Source organism: Trichechus manatus, unplaced genomic scaffold, assembly GCF_000243295.1.
Source record: "Trichechus manatus latirostris isolate Lorelei unplaced genomic scaffold, TriManLat1.0 scaffold00074, whole genome shotgun sequence".
Lineage (NCBI taxonomy): Eukaryota > Metazoa > Chordata > Mammalia > Sirenia > Trichechidae > Trichechus > Trichechus manatus.
The window spans coordinates 4843988-4865366 of record NW_004444010.1 but is presented as its reverse complement, the minus strand read 5'-3'; the positions used below and the strand labels follow the sequence as shown (position 1 = coordinate 4865366).

The following is a 21379-nucleotide window of genomic DNA, read 5'->3' as shown; positions in this document are numbered from 1 at the left end:
ACAAAACTGATATATCTGCACTCCCAGGTCAGGCCCTTCTCACAGTTATGCAATATCCTGCATGGTTAATAGTAGTGGTAGGTATACAACATACATTTGGGAGAGTGATCTAACACAGCTACTAGCGTTTATCAAGGCTTTTCATTACAAATGGAGGCCAACACTGCCATCAGTTTGGAGTCCTGAGCAATTGCTTCATGATGAAATTACTTGAAACGTGATGTTGGCGTTCACTGCATCAGAAAAAGGACGACGACCAAAGGCAGTGCATTAATATGGTTCCAATTCAGGAAATGAGACCCATACTGAAGAGTGGATCTCCTAGGTGGTCTGAGAACATCCACTTTGCAGTTGAAATAACTGAAAACAAGGTGGGGATAAACACTTGATCTTTCATGAAGGAGGAAGCTATGTAGGACTCGACATACAATAACTGTCAAGAGTGTTTTCAGTTTAACCACAATAACCACATTAGAAAAGCGTAAATAATACACTTCAGAATTTTGCTCAAAGAAATGAAAATGATGCTTTTGAAGACCTTCTGGAAGGTACTTAAAAGTCTTATGGTTAAAATGATGGAGCTTTAAACAAACTCAAGAAAAATCAAATGCTTTTTACTGAGCTGAGGTGATTGCATTTTGATGTGCAACAGTCAGTTTTCCTTCCCAGCTGGCCCAGGGTGCTATGAAAACATTTGTTCCCTATATCCAAAGAGCCAAGTGGTGAAATGGAGCACCAGGCTGCAGCAGCTGGGAAGGTGGTGTGACTAAGGGCATGCTGCCAATCTTACCGCATTTAAGCCACCATGAAGGCTTGAAAGCAAATGCAACTAGCGGGAAGCAAAATAAAAGAAAGCAAGAGGAAAACCAAACTCCTCACTCTCCACTCACTCCATTCTCTCTGTTTTTTTCTCCCACCTTTCACTATTCCTCTTTTGATTATGTCTTTATCCAAGAATATTGCTTACATTTTGTCTCCAGGACAAGTTCAGAGGAAGGTTAGTTTTCTAACCTTACATAAAAGTCCACAGAACGTAATGGGGTTTGTTGGAGGATCATGAAATACTGAGAAAATAAGGAGTAGAGACTGGCTGGTAAGCACCTCAAGAACTGATTTATTTGTTAAAAACAAACAAACAAAACCCAGAGAGATCACAACGCCCCCAAGAGGTTTTAGACTAATTTCCATCTTGATGCCTCAGTCTGAGCCAGTGTTGGTTAAAGGATTAGCTAGCCACCTACACAGTCAGATTTAAGAAGCCCTGTGGAACCCACCAGCCTCTTCTTGGAAACCCTATGGGGCAGTTCTACTCTGTCCTATAGGGTCACTATGAGTCAGAATCGACTTGATGGCAACAGGTTCTAACGGGTTGTCAATCCTCATGTAGTCTCTGGGTGATGCAAGTGGTACACTCAGCTACTAACCAAAAGGTTGGTGGTGCAAACCCACCCAGCAGTGCCATAGAAGACAGACCTGGCAATCTGCTTCCTTAAAGATTACGGCCAAGAAAACCCTATGGAGCTAAGTTCTGCCCTATAACACATGGGGTCATCATCAGTCAGAATTGACTCAACAGCAATGAGTTTGATTTTTGGTCTGTCCTTATATTTTTCATGCCAGACTAAAACTCTGACTTCAGAAATCCTCACTGAAAAGCAGATATTGCTTGGGCAGTCACACCTGCCACATGGGAAACAACGCTGATGTTGTTTAGGCACGCTCTTCAAACACTTTATGGTGATTGAAAGGACTTCAAAAGTTATGTGCTCAGTGGGCTATCATCAGAAAAAGGGTATGACAGGGAAGCAGAGCAGTTACTTGGCTCTAATAGACAAAGAAGGCTCGTTATGTTAGATTTATTTACTGGGTGCTTTGAGATCAATCAAACCATTAGTTGAGAGCTCAAGGAATCAGACATGGACCTGTGCATTTGGATTTGGGTGTGGTAGAGGAGACAGGGGTGGGGTGGGGCGGTGCGGGGAACTGAGGAGAGCCTGGGGAGGGAGACAAAGTAGGGGGCCCACTGCAGCTGAGAACCAGCAAAGGGGTCCTTGACATCATTCCCAGAGATTCTGATGCAGTAGAATCTAAAAAGCAGAATCTTTCCTAAGCAGCTCAGGTGGTTCTGGGGCACAGCCAGATTGGGCAAGCACTGGGAAAGGAGAGAAGCATGCTGCCTTCCAGTACAAAAGTGCTCTGGGTTATGTGGGCACCGCTGACATTGGCTGGAATACTAATTTTGTCAAAAGGTAAGAACTTCTTGACAGTGAAGCCTTACATTTCCTTGCTATCAATAAACCCGATAAATAAAGCTGATACTTACTGCTGCAAAAGTCCCGTTCCAGATTCTGGTAGACACATTCACAAAGTATTCTCCTTTCACGTGGAGGTCTTTCAGCCAGCAGGTAACATTACTACATGAAGCAGTTCTGCAGTTCTTTCAGTTTGAAGGCATTGGTGAAAGAAGAGAGGAGTTTAGTGTGGGTTTTAAAAAAACAAAGGCTAAAATTTTACATAGATAAAACCCAGTGCTGGCAAGACTCTGGGGAAATAGGCAATCTCATGCACTATGAGTAGTCCTAACCCTTCTTCACTATGATGCTATGGCTCCAAATGTAAGAAGTGCATACTCTTTGCCCCAGACATCCCCCTTCTGTATATCGCTTCAGGAGATAATCATAAATATATGGGGAAAAGGGCAATAAGCCTCTTTACTGCACTACTATTTCTTAGAGTAAAAAAAAAAAAAAAAATCTTGTGTTACAATGTACTAAACCAAAAAACACAAACCCATTGCCATCAAGTTGATTCCGACTCACACTAGTTAAGTAAATTATTGAACGTACACAAAATGCGGTACAATTCAGTCATTAAACCTAATTACGCATTCCTTACAATAAAAAAAAAGTCTATGACATATTGGCCTATAAAAAAGGCAGTATGGTCCATTTACATAACAGTATACATATATCTGGAGTCTCTAGGTGGTGCAAATGGGTAACGTGCTTGGCTGCTAACTGAAAGACTAGAAGTTCCAGAGGCACCGTGGAAGAAAGGACTGGCATTTTGTCTATCTACTTCTGAAAAATCAGCCATTGAAAGCCCTATGAAGCACAGTTCTACTCTGAAATATATGGGGTTGCCATGAGTAGGAATCAACTTGATGGCAACTTTTTTTTTTTTTTTTTTATACATATAGTTACATGTTGATAAATGCTTAGAGATACAGAGAAGGATGTTCATTAAATTTTAAGAGTGGTCAGGTTTTAGATTTCTGAAGAATTTTAGTATTTTCTTTGTAGGATTTTTGCATTACTTGCATTCTTCACAATGAGCAGGTGCTATTTTTTATCAAACCAATAAAACATATTCAAAAAAAATAAGGAAAATGCTGAGAAGTATAATATCTTGACATACCTTGAGTTTTTATTGGGCATGTTTACATACTACTATTTAAATTTTAACCACATTTACACTATAATTACTTTAAAAGTAATGTTTTTATTCTTCCCCATCCTTCACAAAATAAAACAAAAGCAATAAAAATAGACCAGGAGAATTTCAATGGTGTTCATACAGGGAGAGTTGTGGTTTGTTTAAGGTTTGCTGTTTGCTAAGTGCTTACTTATTTGAATACTTACTATTTGCCAAGCATCATGCTAGATGCTACATTAATCGCTTTCCCAAAGAAGAGAATATATTAAGGAAGAGAAAGAGATAAGAAAATATAGAAATACAGAGAAGGGTGGCCAGAGAGGGATATTTAGCAGCCAAATAAATGAGTGATTATGTGCAAAAGGGGTTTAAAGGGCTTTGTCTCTAAAGCACATGCCCCAGCTCCCTCACAGCTCTTTTGAATTGTTTCTAAACAATCCCAAACATAAACACAGGAATAATAATTTTTTCTTGGAGTCTTTTTGATTTCATGAACTTTGGAACATGTATTTTATAATAACAGCATAAGTAATAATTCCAATAACCTAAAATTCTAAAATTTGATTCAAACAAGCCATCAAAGGCAAAAGAAGAATAGGTCCCTGGGTGGTGTAAACAGTTAACATGCTCAGCTGCTAATTGAAAGATTGACCATTCAATTCCACCCAGAGACACCTTGGAAGAAAGGTCCATTGATCTACTTCTGAAAAATTAGCCGCCGAAAACTCTATGGATCACAGTTCTACTTTGACACATATGGGGTCGCCATGAGTTGGAGTTCAGCGTTTTTTCTGGATGATATGAACTGGTAGGAGAAAAGAAGTGGCTTGATTTCCAGATAAAACAAACAATGAATCACTGAAGGAACTTTCACCACGTTAACCTGTCCTCACCAATTCTTTTATGTGCCGGAAATTTTCACTCTTGAAAGATGCAGAAGAAGACGCTTGTCCTATTTTCAGTGGATTTATTTCTGCATTACAACTGATGTCACCAGCCTACAAAGGACACCAAATCAGTCTTAGAAAACAAAACGGTTTATGACATTCCTTTCAATGTGTTATAAAATCCTACTGACATCTGTCAGGGCAGGGGAAGGGCTGTTAGGCTTCTTCCACTGCACTGACCTGGCCACACTTCTTGTAGCTCATATAACATAGGCAATAGTTCCAATAATCTAGATTTGAGCATGTGTTTTCCATCAAAGGCAAAATGAGAATGGTGATGAGACAAATTTGCAATGACAATATACTGAGAGGAATTTTAATTCAGGGTTGTTTTTTGTGGAACGTTTTAGGGTTTTGATTTCCTGAAGTCATCTATGCACGCTTACAGGAATAATACTACTATAGAATCAGCTAAGTGCTAGACTAAGGCCAAGCCAATGTCAAGCGTTTGCTAGAGCAGTGCTTTTCAACCCAGCTGCATGTTAGAACCACCTGGGGGATCTTTTAAAGAAAATACCAGTGCTAAAGCCTTATCCCTAGAGAGTCTGATTTAACTGCCTAGGGGTGGGTATGGGTATTACCCTTGTTTAAAAATGAGCAGATGATTAAAATGAGCAGCCAGAGTTGAATACTATCGAGCTAAGGCCCAGGTTGGCAGCTTCCAATTGCAGATGTTGTAGACCTGCTACTCTCCCACTGTGGATTCAACCTCTCACTTTCCAGACAACTAACTTCTCTCTTAATAGAGTCCTGACAAAGTCAGAGCTTCACCTGGACAAAACGGGGATTTTGGGATAATTTCTACCTTCGGTAAGTCCCTAGACTCAGGCATTTGCTTTCTTACAACTATAGTCTGCTTCTAATATGAAATTAACTGCTTGTTAATTGGTGTTGGGGATGCTTGGGGGTTATCTTCTCCCTTTCCCATCTCTAAAATGTCAGACATGATCACCCCAACCTCATGGGTTATTTCCATTTTGAAAGTGCACATTTTTACAGGCAATTTTGTTATCTTTACCTGGTCTGTCTGCACCCCAATCAGGTACATCAGTGGGTTCTTTTCTTTGGTATATTGAGGGATGTGGATAGTTACATATGCCATGTTTACTGGAACACTTCCTGTTGTTACCTACATAGGGAATAAAACGTCCTAGTTATTGATATGTGATGATGCTCACAATGCAGAGAAATGATCAATAACCTCTATGTCTATGCAGGGCAACTATAAAATAGTAAGACTTATGCCATATGAAAGTGAGGCTTATTACTCTATGGACACATTTTGGGTCTTTGTGTTTCACCTCTTAATGGGAAATCTCAACATTTGCAATATTAACTGTTACATAATGTGTAACAGAAGAGATGCAGTATAGTGCAGTGTCAAAAAACACTGTCTATGGAGCTGGGTTGACAGGGTATGGAGTCCCACTCTGCCACTGCCTAGCTGTGAGGCTTGGGCAAGTTACATCACCTGTCTATGCTTCAATTCTCTCATTTGAAAAGCGGGGATAATCAGAAACTCAACAAGTATGCATTGGTACAGTGCACTGGTCAGCATCTGTTCTCACTGGCGGGTTCCTGTTTTAATTAGCTAGAACTCATGCCCTACTAAAACCCAAAAAAAACCAAACCCATTGCCGTTGAGTCGATTCTGACTCATAGTGACCCTAAACGACAGAGCAGAATTGCCCCATAGGGTTTCCAAGGAGCGTCTCGTGGATTCGAACTGCTAACTTTTTTGTTAGCAGCAGTAGCTATTAACCACCATGCCACCAGGGTTTCATGTCCTACTAGTGGTTACATACTTTAAATATCACCCATAGGAATAACAATAGTGCTAACTTCAGAACTGATGTGGGAATTAAATGAGTTAACATACATAAAGCGTGTGATACAATGGCTGACACTTATTATACTTATTAAAAACACTTGTTACATAAAAATAAATAAAATATTAAAACATAAAACAATGCTGTCTTATTATTACTACTCATTGTTTAAAATGCCTCAGTAAAGGATGTGGTTGCCAAATACCACCCACATTTTATAAAGTTTATATCTGCATCACAAATTAAGATTCTTTTAAAGATTTTTTTTTTTTTTTAATTGCAAAATTGCAGGGTTGCAACCATGTAAAGGACTAGAAGGAAATGTACAAAAATGAGATGGTACTGACCTAGGGTGGGGGATGAATTCCTTTTTTTTTTTTTTGTCCCCACTTTCTGTAACGTTCTCATATTATAAAATAGTCATTCTTTCACAAATTAATTTTGCTTTATGTAACTGATAATAATCTTTAGGTGAATAATTAATTGCTTACCAATAGCCAATAGAAATTGATTTAAAAATATTTTAGGTACTACCCAGCACAATTACATAAAATCTGTATTTGTATACAAATGGTAAGCTTCTCAAATAGAAGGTGTGGTCTCTACGATTAAATTGGCATACTAATTATATGTCTAATATAATTACTGTGTACACAGGTGTGCTATAATCCCTCCCACCGTCTCCCTAGCTCCTAATGGACATAATAGCCACTAATGGATGCAAAGTAAAGTATGTGCCTTAGGGGAGATGATTGCCCTCTGAAAAAACCCAGAACTCTGTTATCTTAGTCGGGTAAAGGGCGCGGAGGAGTGCTCCTGATGCCCGTAAATCCAGAATAGCCATCAGGAGATGGTTGCTCATTCTAAACAAGGGCAATGAATAATGTCCACTGACTGCAGGGGGCCTTCCACTTTTATTACCCCTTTCCCCTACTTGGTCTCTGTACATGCTGTTTGGCATCTCTGTACATGCTGTTTGGCATGTAGACCTGGCTGTCCTGTTAGTACATTAACCCTGGGAGAGAGGGGCTCTGGCATTCCTCTTCTATGGTGGGAAGTAGGACAGCTTGGATATGATCATAAGATCACACCCTGGAGCATGAGCCTAACTTTGGGGAACCTGGCTGATGAGTATGTTTGCTATTTTAGTCATCCTTGTCCTGTTTATTCTGTGACTAAATGCCTGTTGATCACGCTCTTAGAACAGAGGCTGGTCTGTGCTCTGCTCCAAACAGTCTTCACTAAGAACTTGTGAATATGGTACATTGCAATAATTAAAAGTCCAAAGACTTTAACCAACAGTAATACTATTATACTAATGCTCTGTTGATTAATGTGGAATATTTAGTTTCACAATTTATCAATTATTATTTACCCAGAGCACATAACTATGCACACAGCCTGGTTGTTTATTTATTTATGGTCTATCTCAGTGGTTCTCAAAGTATGGAACCTGGACCAGCAACATCAACTTCACCTGGGAACTTGATAGAATTGTAGATTTTTAGTTCTAACCCAAATCTATTGAATCAGAACCTCTGGAGATGAGCCCAGCAATCTGTGTTTTAACAAGTGCTCCAGGTGATTCTGATGCGCACTCAAGTTTGAGAACCACTGGTATACTTCAATATATTTTTAAGTTCTTTTCCCCTTCTGAGAATAATTTTTTTTTTTTCTTTCCCCTTCCTCCTGTTTCCCATCCTTATAACAGGGTTACCTTAAGGGAGAAGGTGAATTTTGGACCAATATCTTCAAAATCACGTATGATAGAAGGAAATTTACCATCTGAATAAACTTCATAAAAATTTATGCTGGTAGATCTGTTGGGAGATGTAAAGGCAAATATGTTAGTTTTGCTGTAGCTCCTGAAATGTAATATTTCTTCTATCTAAATATCTTTAGCTTAGATTACAAGTAAAATGGCTTACATTTAGGTACAAAAGCACTAAATGAAAACAAATGCTCATCATAGGTTTATGGTCCATGTCTTAGTCATTTATGCTGCTATAACAGAAACACCACAAGTGGATTGCTTTAACAAAGAGAAATTTATTCTCTCACAGTCTAGTGGGCTAGAAGTCCAAATTCAGGGCATCAGCTCCAGGCGAAGGCTTTCTCTCTCTGTCGGCTCTGGAGGAAGGTCCTCGTTGTCTTCAGTCTTCCCCTGGACTAGGAGTTTCTCTGCACAGGAACCTCGGGTCCAAAGAACTTCTGCTCCTGGGTGCTTCTTTCTTGGTGGTAGGAGGTCCCCAGCTCTATGCTTGCTTCCCTTTCCTTTTATCTCTTGTAAAATAAAAGGTGGTGCAGGCCACACCCTAGGGAAACTCCCTTTACATTGGATCAGGGATGTGACCTTAGTAAAGGTGTTGCAATCCCACCCTAATCCTCTTTAACATAAAATTACAATCACAAAATGGAGGACAACCACACAACACTGGGAATTATGGCCTAGCCAAACTGATACACATATTTTTTGGGGAACATAATTCAATCCATGACAGTCTAGTATACATTTTAAGGCTAAAACAAATTCCTTTCAAAACATAGCCATTCATCATCTTTCTGCTGAAATTCTGTGTGTTATATCTTATCAGTTGTCAAGTTTCTAAAATAAGTACAAATGTATTACTTTAGAAATGATAGTGGAACCCCTGCTGCTATGTTGACTTGTAGTTCATATAGGTGATTGGATGAATGGTTTACTACAGTCCTTTACAGGCCAGAGGCTTTCCACTTGGTATGGCTGAAACACAACGATAGGGTACTGGGTATTAGTTTATGAAGTATTCATTATTGGATGCCTCTGAAACAAGGAATGTGTTTTTTCTTATTATTCTCTCTATTCTTTTCTAATCTTAGGCTTTGAGTCTGAATTGTTTACAACTGTTTACACTACTATACAGACCACCTTTAAGGTGGCTTATGCATAGGTTTTATTATATTAGACCTGGAGGCATTGGGCTAATCTTGACCTCTTTGCTTGGTTGGGATTGCCAACTAGGGTCTACAAGTGAAGGCATGCCAGGTAAGATGAATCCCACAGGACCACTCAGACTGCAGTGCAACTGGAAACCCTCTCCTCTGTTCACTCACTTCTGGACCCCTGGGCCTGGATTCCAAGCAGGGCAGCTTCTTTAGGTGTGGGGGTAGGAATCTGAGAAGCACTATGCTCATGCTTTCCATTTATTCCTGCCAAACAATTTATCTTAGTTATGGGATATTGATTCTAGTTCCTAAAAAAATTAAACTGAATATTTTCTGAAATAGTTTCCTGATTTCTCTACTGAAACCCTAGCTTTCTCTTTTCTTATGCCTTAAAAAGAAATATTTTCTGAATTCTCAAAAGGAAAATATGTCATAGCGAGACAAACAGATGAGGTTTTTGTCAAGGTAATTTATATGAAACAATGATTTGTCAGAAGGAACATGGAAAAACTGACTCAAATTTGAAACAGCAGGCTTGCCTGTGTGTGCATCAGTTATTCGCTTTGCCTTCCAAAAGATCTTGGTGAGCCACTGTTATAGATTGAATCAGGTCTCCCCCAAAATACGTGTTGGAATTCTAACCCCTCTACCTGTAGATGAAATCTTGATTGGGAACAAGGTTTTCTTTGTTATGTTAATGAAGCCCTATCAGTGTAGGGTACACCCTAACCCTAATCACTAATCACCTCTGAGTTATCAGGAGCAGCACAGACACAGAGACAAACAAGCATAAATGGAGGAAGACAGATGCCACGCCAGGTGAAGATCAAAACCAAAACCAAAAATAACAAACAAAAAAACAAAGGAATGCTGGAAGAGACAAGGGTCTTCTTGTCAATAGAGAGAGCCAATAGAGAGAGATCCTTCCGCTGGAGCTGGTACCGTGAATTTGGACATCTAGCCCTCTAAACTGTGAGAAAATAATTTTCTGTTTTCCAAAGTCATCCACTTGTGGTATTTCTGTTACAGCAGTACTAGGAAACTAAGATAGCCACCATGTAGGGCCAGTTTCTACACTGGTTACTATATTCTGCTTTTGTAAATCCTCTCTGCATTTTAAAAAGATATGACATTTTTTCTCTTGTTACTTCAGGGTTGCAATATTTTCAGATAGTAGTAGTTACCTATACTCAAGGGGATCTTGTTTCAGAAATAATTCTACTATCATGATCAGTTTCCACATATCATACTTGCACAATATAACTGCACATTTGTACAGTATCAAAGTCGTTACTTTGGGATGCACTCAATAATTGGGTAGTACTTTAAAAAAAATTCCCCTAGATGTTTATTAAAAAATGTTATTTATGGCATTACTTGTGATCGCTATATTATGTTGTTATATATTTTAAAGGATTTTAGAATGTCTTCGAATCCAACTTACTGTCACAAAAATACATAGCTAAGATGTTAATTAATAAAAGTGAAGTTCCCAAAATTAATTTTATATTTATGCCATGTTAAAATATCTGAGAAAATTGCCATGGTGGGGGAGTGGAATCATAAAAAGGCTGCATTAAAACAAAATGTTTAGGATGAGAAAGAATCCATGTAGGTAATGAGAAAAAATAATCTGGTCTTTTTTGGGGTACATTTGTCTTCAATCACTCATTTTAGCAACCTAGAGTCCTTTGCAATCTGCAGTTACTGATTAATTTTTCAGGAAAGATAATCTGGGCTGCATTTTGTTTCTGTTTGTGCTGTTTGCAAGTAACTCAATACAGAAGCATTCTTTTCATCCTTGCTCATGTGTCTCAAGCTGTAGATGACAGCATATTTTATTATTTGTTTTTGCTCGGTGGTCTATTGGATGATCTACATATTCCATGCTTTTACAGAATCTGCTGTTACAAGACATGTTCCCAGCCTGGCTTCTTGGACGTTTTCCCTGTGTGTTTTGCAGTGATCATTGACCTGTGCCAGAAGCTGCTTTAGTGTTTCATCAGGTAGAGAATGCTGGTTCCCAGGCTTGGAGGTGGGCATCACCTGAGGCCTTGCACCTGTGCCTGTGAATCCGCTTCACTTCTGAGTTAAGGTGATGATTCCAACATATTAGCAGCTGTAGCACTTGTACGCTACCCATTTCCCAAGACAACTATCCCTATGAACAATTCTAAGATAGCTGGTATCAACCAGTAACATTTTTACCACAGCTTCCAGGTTTACTTGCTTTCGGCAGGCAAGAAAAGGGAATGAGGTGTTTCTTCGCGAACGGCCTCCTTTGAAAAATCTCTCATTTCATCCCGATTAGAAGAAAACCCCAATCTATTATGTCAGGAATTTTCTACCCAAAAACTAATTTTCTGTGACCAAATTCAGTATTTTTGTGAACATACTATATGCAAAGCATTGTGCTTGGGTCTTCAGTGTCCAGGAATGGGGATCTTGCTGGAGATCTCATGTGGATAGTAGGCAGTAAACAGCAAGAAGAAAGTCCTGGATGCTCTTTAGGGCCCTACCAATTCTGTTTCACATCTTGAGAAGGTTTTCAGCTCCTCTGAGGTCCTCGTTTCCCCATGGCATGCAGCAGATGGGTTACTTCTATGCCTTTCTAATGCTGTCCTCAGTCAAGTGAACAAAAGAGTTAATCAAGGTGCTCCTCAGGGCCAATAGGTCTGTGGACATCTGTTTTACTTGACATGGGAAAATATTTTTTAATGAAAATCTCTTCAGTTAAGAATGGGCATATAAACCAGTTGCCATAGAGTCAACTTTGACTCATGACGACCCCATGTGTGTCAGCAGAATTGTGCTCCATGGGATTTTCAAGGGCTACATTTTCAGAAGTAGATCACTAGGCTTTTCTTCTGAGGCACCACCGGGCGGACTCGAACCTCCAACCTTTTGGTTAGAAGCCCTGAGTATTAACTGTTTGCAATACCCAGGGACTCCAAGAAGGAGCATATAGAGGACCTCTTTAGTCATAAGCCAAATATGTTACCTACTAGAGTGACACAGTGGTAACAAACTATCCACCTACCTTGTTAAGTGAATTTCGGCATCATACAGCAGAGGAATTTTGAAGGTGACCAAATTATCTGCCTTATTTTCTTCGTGACTTTCACTATTGAAAAGAACATTAGAAAATAACTTAAAAAGAAATATAAAAGTCAACCATCACGAACTCATGACTTCTTTATATTTTACCTTAAGGCTTGGAAACTGACAGATGCCTGATTCTGAGGGTTTTGAAGATTGAAGTCAAAGTTAACAGTGAAAGTCACCTATATACATAAAATAAAAGTTTATCAATCTATGATGCTTCATACTCAGGAGCCAACATTAAAAAAAAAAAAAAATTCCCACAAAAGTAAACTCACTCCAATTTGACTCTCAATTTGATATACGTTAAGCTTTCAAATGTGTATATTTATTTATTTGTCACCTTGTTTTAGCATGCCCCAACTGAAGAATTAGGAGATTAGGAGGCCTTAACTTTCAACTGACACATACAAGTCCTCAGAGGTACATTCACATGTCTGAATCTGAAAGCTTCATGCTGATTTAAAATGTGTTTAGCAGGGGTTAACAAATGATACAGCACTTTGACCAATGTTGATCAATATATTGAGAAAAAGAACTCTCCAGATCTTGTGTTATTTATGGAATGAATTGCAAGGTGGGGGTAGGGGGAAATGAATTCAACTTTTATTAAGTATTTAAAGAAAATATTCAGATATTAAATTAAATAACTTCCTCTAGATACACAGCAGTATTTTTGTGATGCTTATCAAATGATGGTTCTTAGTAAAGATGTTGGGCTGGCAAGTTAACACTAGTGCTGAAGAGGGATGACCATAAATTTGAGGATGAAATGCAAGTTGTACCTGTTGTTTCCTCTTTAAAGCAGGGTAGCCTACATTGCAAGTAACAGATTTCTGAGATGAATCAACCTGGCATGTGACTTCTGTCCCATCAACCTAAACAAGACCAAAGAGAATGGCAACGGTCAATTAGCATATATGTGTGTATGTGTGTTTGCACACACATGCTGAAAGATGTGTAAACCCTAGACATTTTTACAGGAAGGCTGGCTCACATTGAAGTAATTTATTGCCCCCCAAGACTCAAAAACGAGTGCTGTCCAGTTGGCTACTATACTATTTTTATTGCTAACCCTAAAAATGAATAGGACACCCAATACACCAAAGAAGAGGTCAAATATGGAATATTTTCCCAGAAGGAACTCATAGCTTTTACACTTCAGAAGCACAAGCATAGCTTTAATCCAATATTCAGAAATGCTGACTTTAATGTACTCTTCTCTCTCAGTATATTTGAAACTTGTAATTTCAAGAGAAGAAAATAAAATCAAATGATGGTATTCATCCATATTTTAAATCATGTTGAACTCTGTTTTAGTTTTCCTCAGGTTTTTTTGTTTTTTCTTTCCTCCTTAAAATAGGAAGTTGGCATTTGGCACAGAAAATTTAAACACTAAAGTCAGAATAGGTTTAAAACTCTAAATTGCTATTAAGTTCATATCAACTTTAAGCTAGATGAAACCATTTTTATCCTTTTATCAAGAGGCTCATTTGGAAAAATTCCCACTTTTCCTTCTTTTTTTTCTGCATTGCTAGTGGCAGAGGTGGGGTTGAGGGTATTCGTGGTCAAATGTGTTCCTGGTAGAGTGATCAGGTCAATGTGCTGGTTTCGCTGGAATGCTGCATCTTGGCAGCAGGGAGACCTGTGCTTGCAAAGCTAGGGCTAAGCTGGGGACTGGAATGCTTCGGAGCAAGTGCAGCCCATAGCATCTGTGCGCACCACGGCAGCAGCAGCCGACTGAGGGAGGTTACAGGAGTGTCTGGCTACTGCTGCCAAGTCTCGGGGTAAAGGAAAAACTGACCCAAGCCCAGAAGCAGAACTGGTCTAGATAGAGAGCCAAGATGTGTTCTTATGTGCTTTAACTAGTTGAAAGCCATAAAGTTAGCACCAATCATGATGAGGGTTAAGGTGCTTCTTCAGACAATACAGAGGGAATGGAGATTTGAGTATAAGAAAGACAGTGATTGACAATAAGCAGGAAACACAATGATGGTAAGCGCATACCGGCATAGAGGATGAAGCAAAAAACAAGTTTTCTGAAAAAGCAGCAACAATTCTCGTGTTGTATGCACTTTCCTTTTTGTTTTTCAGTGTTACTGAAAATGTTAACCTTTTGTGTTGGTTGCTGACAATAAAGGGTTGCTTTCTGTTAAAAATAAAAAGGGGAAAAAGGAGAAAAAAACATTAAAGTTAAAAAAGGCCAATATTCAAAAACTTCACTCACTTAAAAAGGAACCCTTTAGAATCATTTGAAATACTGAGAAAATTGCTGAATAATAAACTGTCTTCATATTAAAAATATATTGACAATAAATAAGTGCTATTATATTTTCTTCCCTGTTTTTTTAATTACATCGCAGTGAAACGAACCATCCAAGTCAAATGGTTTTACATTCCTTATAGTTTCACTCCTATAGGGATGGTAGAAATTGAAATTCAATTCATATAAAGGTCTTTTACTAGTTATGAATGATTCTTTTGTAGAAAAGATCCCCATAAACATTCATTCGAATATGGTAATCTAGTGTGTCTTTTATTTCTCCATTGCACTGAGCTTTAAAATGAAACTTACTGATCAGCTGGCAGCTGTTGAACATTGAGAACTAGATCAGAGATGCAAAATCCATCATCACCACAATCTTTATAGAAAGGAATCTACAAAAAAGGAAAAAAAAACATACATTAGCTCTTCGGGGAAAAAAAAGGCTAGTTGTAGAAAAATATATACAGTATGAGTTCATTTCCATAAACTTCAAAAATATGCAAAACTAAACTGCATTTTAGGAATGCCAACATATGTGTCAAAGCCATACAGAAAAGCAGGGGAATGGTAAATACAAAAGCCAGTAGTGATTTTCTTGGTGAGGAGGAGTGTGAAAGTAAATACCATGGTGGGGGAGGGCACATAGACATTGGTCATGTTTTATTTTTTTAAGTGGGTTGTGAGCACAAGGTGTTTGCTTTATTGTTATTTATTCCATAAATAATTCACAAACACATCTGGTGGACCAGGCACCACTCTAGAGGGCTGGGAACAGTCCAGCGAACAAGATAAAAACTCCTGCCTTCATGGAATTTACATTCTAATGAACTTTTCACAGGTCATTGTATTTAATTTAGAAAATTAAGAATTTAAGGGCCACCTTGTAAGTATCTTTGCAGCACTACTGCAGGATCTATGACACTTTGTTAGCCCATCTAAAACCTGGAAAGGCAAACTTACACTGAAGACCTTGGCCGTCTCAGAGTAGGCTTCAAGGGCAGGACTAGTGCCAGGGTTCTCCAGACTGATGTTCACACATAGATCCAAAGGGTTGACAACATCAGAGGGCTCCTAAATGCTCACACACACACACACACACACACACAGAATCAGTTTATTAGGGCATAGCAAATTTACAATAAGAAAATGACCATAAATGTGTTTACACTCCACTCTTGATTATGTAGAATACGCATGTCTTGAATTATCAAGACTCTTGTTTCTTCTTTTCTGGCCTAGTTCTGTTTTTAACATCTCCACTAATAAGAAAGTTGAAGAAGGTTCAGTAAGAAAATCTGAAGCAGCAATTGTCATTAAGCTCAACGGTAGTGCCATTATATGTACACAAGTAATTGTTAAACATTTAGATGATATGTGCAGTTTTGATGCTCTTAAAAACCAAAAAAGAAAACCCAAACTTGTTGCTATCGAGTTGATTCCAACTCACGGCAACACGTGTTACAGTGTAGAACTGTTCCACAGGGTTTTCTTGGCTGTAATCTTTATGGAAACGGATCTCCAGGCCTTCTCTCCGAGGTACTTTTGAAAGGGTACAAATTGCCATCCTTGATGTTAGTGGACAAGCTCAAACCATTTGTGCCAACCTTTAATGCCCTAGAGATCCATATAGCAGTACCCAGCTCTTGGGGTGGTGGCCATATCCTCCCAATTTCTACTGCGAAGCCTTAAGAGTCCTTAGATGTCCTGGCCAAAATCTGAAAGGGAAGATCTGTGACCTGGAAGGAAAGGTGCTCATGTCTGGCTGTCGGGTAACAGAAAAGGAGACCCCCTTCCTTAGTCAGAATGCACCTCTGCTCTTCAAAGTCAGATAAAGGTGGTTCCCACATTCTAAAATCAAACTCCCTAACTTCTGTTCCTAGGTGTTAAGTAGCTACAGAGCTTGTACATATAAGATGATGCATGTTATCACTCAACACTCATTAAAGCCAGCCCTACCCTGCTACAAGCATAAATTCTCCATTTTGCCATTAGTATAGAGGATAGAGGGTCAACAGAAAAGAGGAAGACCCTCGATGAGATGGATTGACACAGTGGCTGCAACAATGGGCTCAAACATAGCAATGATTGTGAGGATGGCGCAGGACCAGGCAGTGTTTCATTCTGTTGTACACAGGGTCACTATGAGTCAGAACTGACTGAATGGCATCTAACAACACAACAACAGAGGATAGAAGGTTTGCAGCCTCACAGAAGTCAGGAGAGCCTGAGCCACTTCCAGTTTTTGAGGCTTCCTGTCTTCTATTGAAAAATGTAAAAATACCCAAGTAAGGTCTCAAAACTCATCTGGCAGTCTTCTTACAAACATCTTCCATGTTCTTGTCAGGAAAAAACAGTTGTCTTTACAAATGACAAAACATAAAAAGCCAATTTGCCATTTTCCGAGAAGCTGTATCTTCACTATTATTTAGTACATTCATAGACATGACTTACTCCTAAGTTTTGAGCCCTTTCAGGGCCCTGATTACCAGGACTGGAGTAACCATGGTGCCACCAGTTGATGTACTTGGCTGCTAACCGAAAGTTGGGTGGTTTGAGTCCACCCAGAGGCACCTTGGATGAAAGGCCTTGTGATCTACTTCCAAAAATCAGCCACTGAAAATGCTGTGCAACACAGTTCTATTCTGACACGCATGGGGTTGCCATGAGTCAGAGTCGACTCAATGGTAGTTGGTTGGTAGTAGATTACTAGAACTGCCTCTTGATTACATGAAAGTGCTTCCTAAACTGGCTGCAGGGTTAGCAGATATGATGAACTACCTGGCACTGGATATCAAATATGGTGTGCTCACTGAAAAAGTACTTCTTAGCTGACCAAAATAACACACACCTTCTAAAAACTTCACACATACATGGTAAGAAACCAAAAAACCAAACCTGTTGCCATTAAATCGATTCCAACTTATACTGACCCTATAGGACATAGTAGAACTGCCCCATAGAGTTCCTAAGAATATAATCTTTACACAACCTGACTGCCACTTCTTTCTCCCTTGGAGCGGATGGTGGGTTGGAACTGCTGACCTTTCAGTTAGCAGCTGAGTGCTTAAGGACCAGGGCTCCTTATACACATGAGAAGAAATAGGATTTTTTTTTTTTTTTTTTTTAAAGAAAAACAGGCTGGCTGCCTTCCTTCCTCCCACAAATGGTAATTTGATCCACCACTTAGCACAAGGACTGGAGAGGATGGAAGCAGTTTCATTCCCTTTAAAGAATCCGTCTAGTTAGCACTTAACCACAACAAAAATAGTCCGGGCCTTCACAAACAAGAAGCCTTCAAATTTAACAATCAACAAACAACTGAACTGGTTTTAATTCAACTAATCATTGACTTAATATTTTTCCAACTCTTATAATTAGCATTTCTTGAAGTGTGATTTCAATATCATCTACATTAGAATTTTCTGGATGTGCCTCAGAAACATGCATATTCCTTGGAGCTACCCCTAACCTTCTAACTCAAATTTCTAGTAGTGGGGGGCCCAGAATATGTATTTTATAAAAGTTTCCTTGGCAACTTTATGCACTTTAATCTGTGCGAACCACTGTGCAAAATATTCTTGGAGAGTACTTAAACAGCTCTTTTTAAATTACACTTTCACATTCCGTTGTGTGGTTTCTATGGGGAAATTTTCATATAATTTATAAAATAAATTTCCTGTTGGAAATTTTCTCCTAAAAAGCTTTTTTCATACTTGGGAGAGTTTAAAACACCATGTGAATTACAGTAATTATATCATAAGATTAGAATAAATAATTTCTATCTCATAATCCATCATCCTTCACCAATATCACCTTAAATCCAATAGTGGAAACCACAGTTGGAATTGCCCTTTTCAGTAGCTTAAAAATGAATAAAAATTTTCCCTGGTAGGAAAATGTCAAAATAAAATTTACTGTTATTTGAAAGATCTCCTTGTTAAACACTTAAGAAAGCACCGTGTCTTTCACTTCTGTAAGAATTTTATTTTTAGCGCCTTTACAAAATTTTATATACATGTTGTCATGTGACACTAGCTGCAATCCCTACAGTGTGACAGCACATTCCCCCTTTCCATCCCAGGTTTCCAGTGTCCATCCAACCATATCCCATCCCAGGGATGACTCTGAGGCCTCACCTGCACATGGATGATGTGCTCAGAGCAACTCTGTGATTGATTTACTACCATATTCTTCTGTAGGAACCTTTCATTATTTTCTTTAAATAATCCCCTGGAGGTCACTCTGGATGAAAATCGATCCACATCAAGGGTGATGTTATATGTAATAGCTATGGCAAAAATCATATAGAAATATTACAGATGAACTTTTAAGGAAAAAGCATCCCTGTTTTATTGTGTCTTATTGGGCAACATCTCTGACTTCAAGAAAATATAAAAATAATCTTTCCATTGTTGGATTGTGAATGGTGGCTAGCACCACATAACATTTGTATTTCTAGCTCTGATATGATATAGGGGACTGTGGATACAAAGAAACGTGATTCAAAGATGCATGGATTGGAGCAGTGGAAAAAAAGTGGTCTTGCTGTCAGGAAATCTGCTGAGTGAGCAAATTACTTACTCCCTCAAGCATCAGTTTCATCATCTATTACATGGGGATAAGGAAAGGAAAGAACAATTATTGAGTATCTACAGCTAGGCATATTTTAACAAATTATCTTATACAAGTTTTATAATAACCTTGGAAAGTGGATGTTATTATCCTAGTTTTCATATAATGAACTAGAATAAAAAATGTAAAAAAAGAATTGCCTAAATCCATATAGCTAGGGTAGAGTCAGAAATCATATTCAGTGTTTTTGCATCAGTCCCACGTTCTATTTCCATGCAGTTGGGAGGATTAACTATTATTGTGAGTGTTAACTAAGATACTCTAAGTGAACACGCACAGTGTCTGGCATATTCTAGATGCTCACATGGAGAAAGGCACGGAACATTGCAGCAATAAGGTTTGAATCAGACAAACTTGGTTTGAATCCTAATTCCTCCCTTTATGAGTTGTGTGAATTTGTGTAATTTGCTTAATCTTTTTGAACTCCTGTTTCCTCATCTGCAAAATGAAGATTATAATGCCAACCAACAGAAGTGAAAACGAAAAGAAAAAAATGCGATGAAAAATGACGTGAGTAGCCAATGTCCTCAAACTATCGGAACTATTACTTTCAAACAAAGTCTGTTGGACACATGTCCAAAATTGAGAGAGAAAATCTCAACTGCTTTATTTGGGGTTACTGTGTTTGGGGTTAAGGGTTGAATATACTTCCAAAAACATTAATTCCACATGTTACCTTTAAAATATTCATTATATTGTCTAATTCTTCTCGCTCCAGTGACTTAATGAGGCTTACAAAGAAGGATAAAATATAACAAGATCAAATGAACTAAAAATAAGTGGTTAAAACGGTGCAAAGGAAAAATAATGGCAAGGAGGTGATTGTAGCTAGGACAAAATTTCAAGCAGCTTAGTAAAAATTATACAGCCTCATAGGAAAAATATTTCCTTATGTTATTGACTTTAAACTGGAATGTTCATCTGATGCAATAAATAAGAGACCACATGCTTTATAAATTCACTTTTCAAAGTTGTGAAGACGGGATTCATGACTCACACACTATTACTGCCAAGCACTTAAGTGACAGATGATCATGATTAGCTTTTCTGTGTGGACCTGAAGATACTGAGGAAAAGAATTCAAAGGGAAAGGCACCCAACAGCAAGAAAGCCAGAGATCCTAGAAGGCGGGTCGATGTGAAGAAAATTTTCTGAATGTGGAAAGCCCCTTTGAGTACAAGGTAACAGAAGTACAGTCAAAAAATGGAAGATACATGAGACTATCCATACTTCAGGGCCAGGGGTGCCAACCAGTCAGCCATTTCTACCAACCAATATATTTTTAATCTTTTAGGCCGACCAGCCACTGAATGTTTACACAGCAATATTTTTGGACTCAGCTATCATGGCTATGAAAATGAATGGGATACAAGTCAGTTCTGTGAGATAGGCTACTCAAAGTCGGGGCAATATTTGAACATCTGAAAGGAAAAATTCTAGATGGATTTTGAAAAGTAGGAAAATATGAAAAGTATGCCAAGATGGGAATTTAACTTCTACTTTGTGTTCTCAGCTTATTCTTTTCTTGGTATGAATCATGGCAAACAACTTATCTCTGTATTTTTTGGTCTTTAAATTAGTTCGTTTGCCACTTAATGAAATATTTGTGGGAACTACAGGTTTCTGAAGAAGTTTAGGGCCTAAATGTGTCAGAGGAAGATTAGGACCCACGAAAGAGCAACACATGAAAGAAGGTAGCTTTAAATCACCACTACCTGTCAGTGTGTCATACTGTATTGACTTTTGTGTTGCTATGATGCTGAAGGTATATCAACTGCATTTCAAATACCAGCAGGGTCATCCTGGTGGACAGGATTTTGGTGGAGCTTCTAGACTAAGACAGACTAGAAGGAAAGGCCAGGCAATTTACTTTGAAAAATTAGCCAATGAAAACCTATAGATCACAAAAGAATATTGTCCAATATAATGCTGGAAGTTGAGCCCCCTAGGTTGGAAGGCATTACAATAGCCACAACAATGGACTCAAGCATACCAAAGATCTTGAAGATGGTATGGGACCAGACAATGTTTTGTTATGTTGTACATGGAGTCATTATGAGTCAGAACTGACTTGAAGGCAACTAATAACAAGTTTTTCACCAGGTGTAAATTATGTGCTGTTGTTGTTGCCAGGTGCCGTCAACTTGGTTCCAACTCATAGCGACCCTATAGGACAGAGTAGAACTGCCCCATAGGGTTTCCAAGGAGCAGCTGGTGGATTCGAACTGCTGACCTTCTGATTA

The 21379-nt window shown here is 38.6% G+C and overlaps 1 protein-coding gene across 1 annotated transcript in view; it reads right to left on the bottom strand.

The window, feature by feature from the left end:
• ITGA2 (integrin subunit alpha 2) overlaps window positions 1-21379 on the bottom strand; it is a 133878-nt gene that overhangs the window by 9846 nt on the left and 102653 nt on the right. The window contains exons 17-27 of the mRNA XM_004380501.2: window positions 18641-18792; window positions 15465-15575; window positions 14814-14896; window positions 14246-14387; window positions 13024-13116; window positions 12344-12420; window positions 12177-12260; window positions 7929-8031; window positions 5401-5511; window positions 4329-4433; window positions 2324-2437 (exon numbers count right to left, since the gene is read on the bottom strand). Of these exons, the coding sequence (XP_004380558.2) occupies window positions 2324-2437; window positions 4329-4433; window positions 5401-5511; window positions 7929-8031; window positions 12177-12260; window positions 12344-12420; window positions 13024-13116; window positions 14246-14387; window positions 14814-14896; window positions 15465-15575; window positions 18641-18792 (1175 nt within the window). The remainder of the gene's footprint in view (window positions 1-2323; window positions 2438-4328; window positions 4434-5400; window positions 5512-7928; window positions 8032-12176; window positions 12261-12343; window positions 12421-13023; window positions 13117-14245; window positions 14388-14813; window positions 14897-15464; window positions 15576-18640; window positions 18793-21379) is intronic.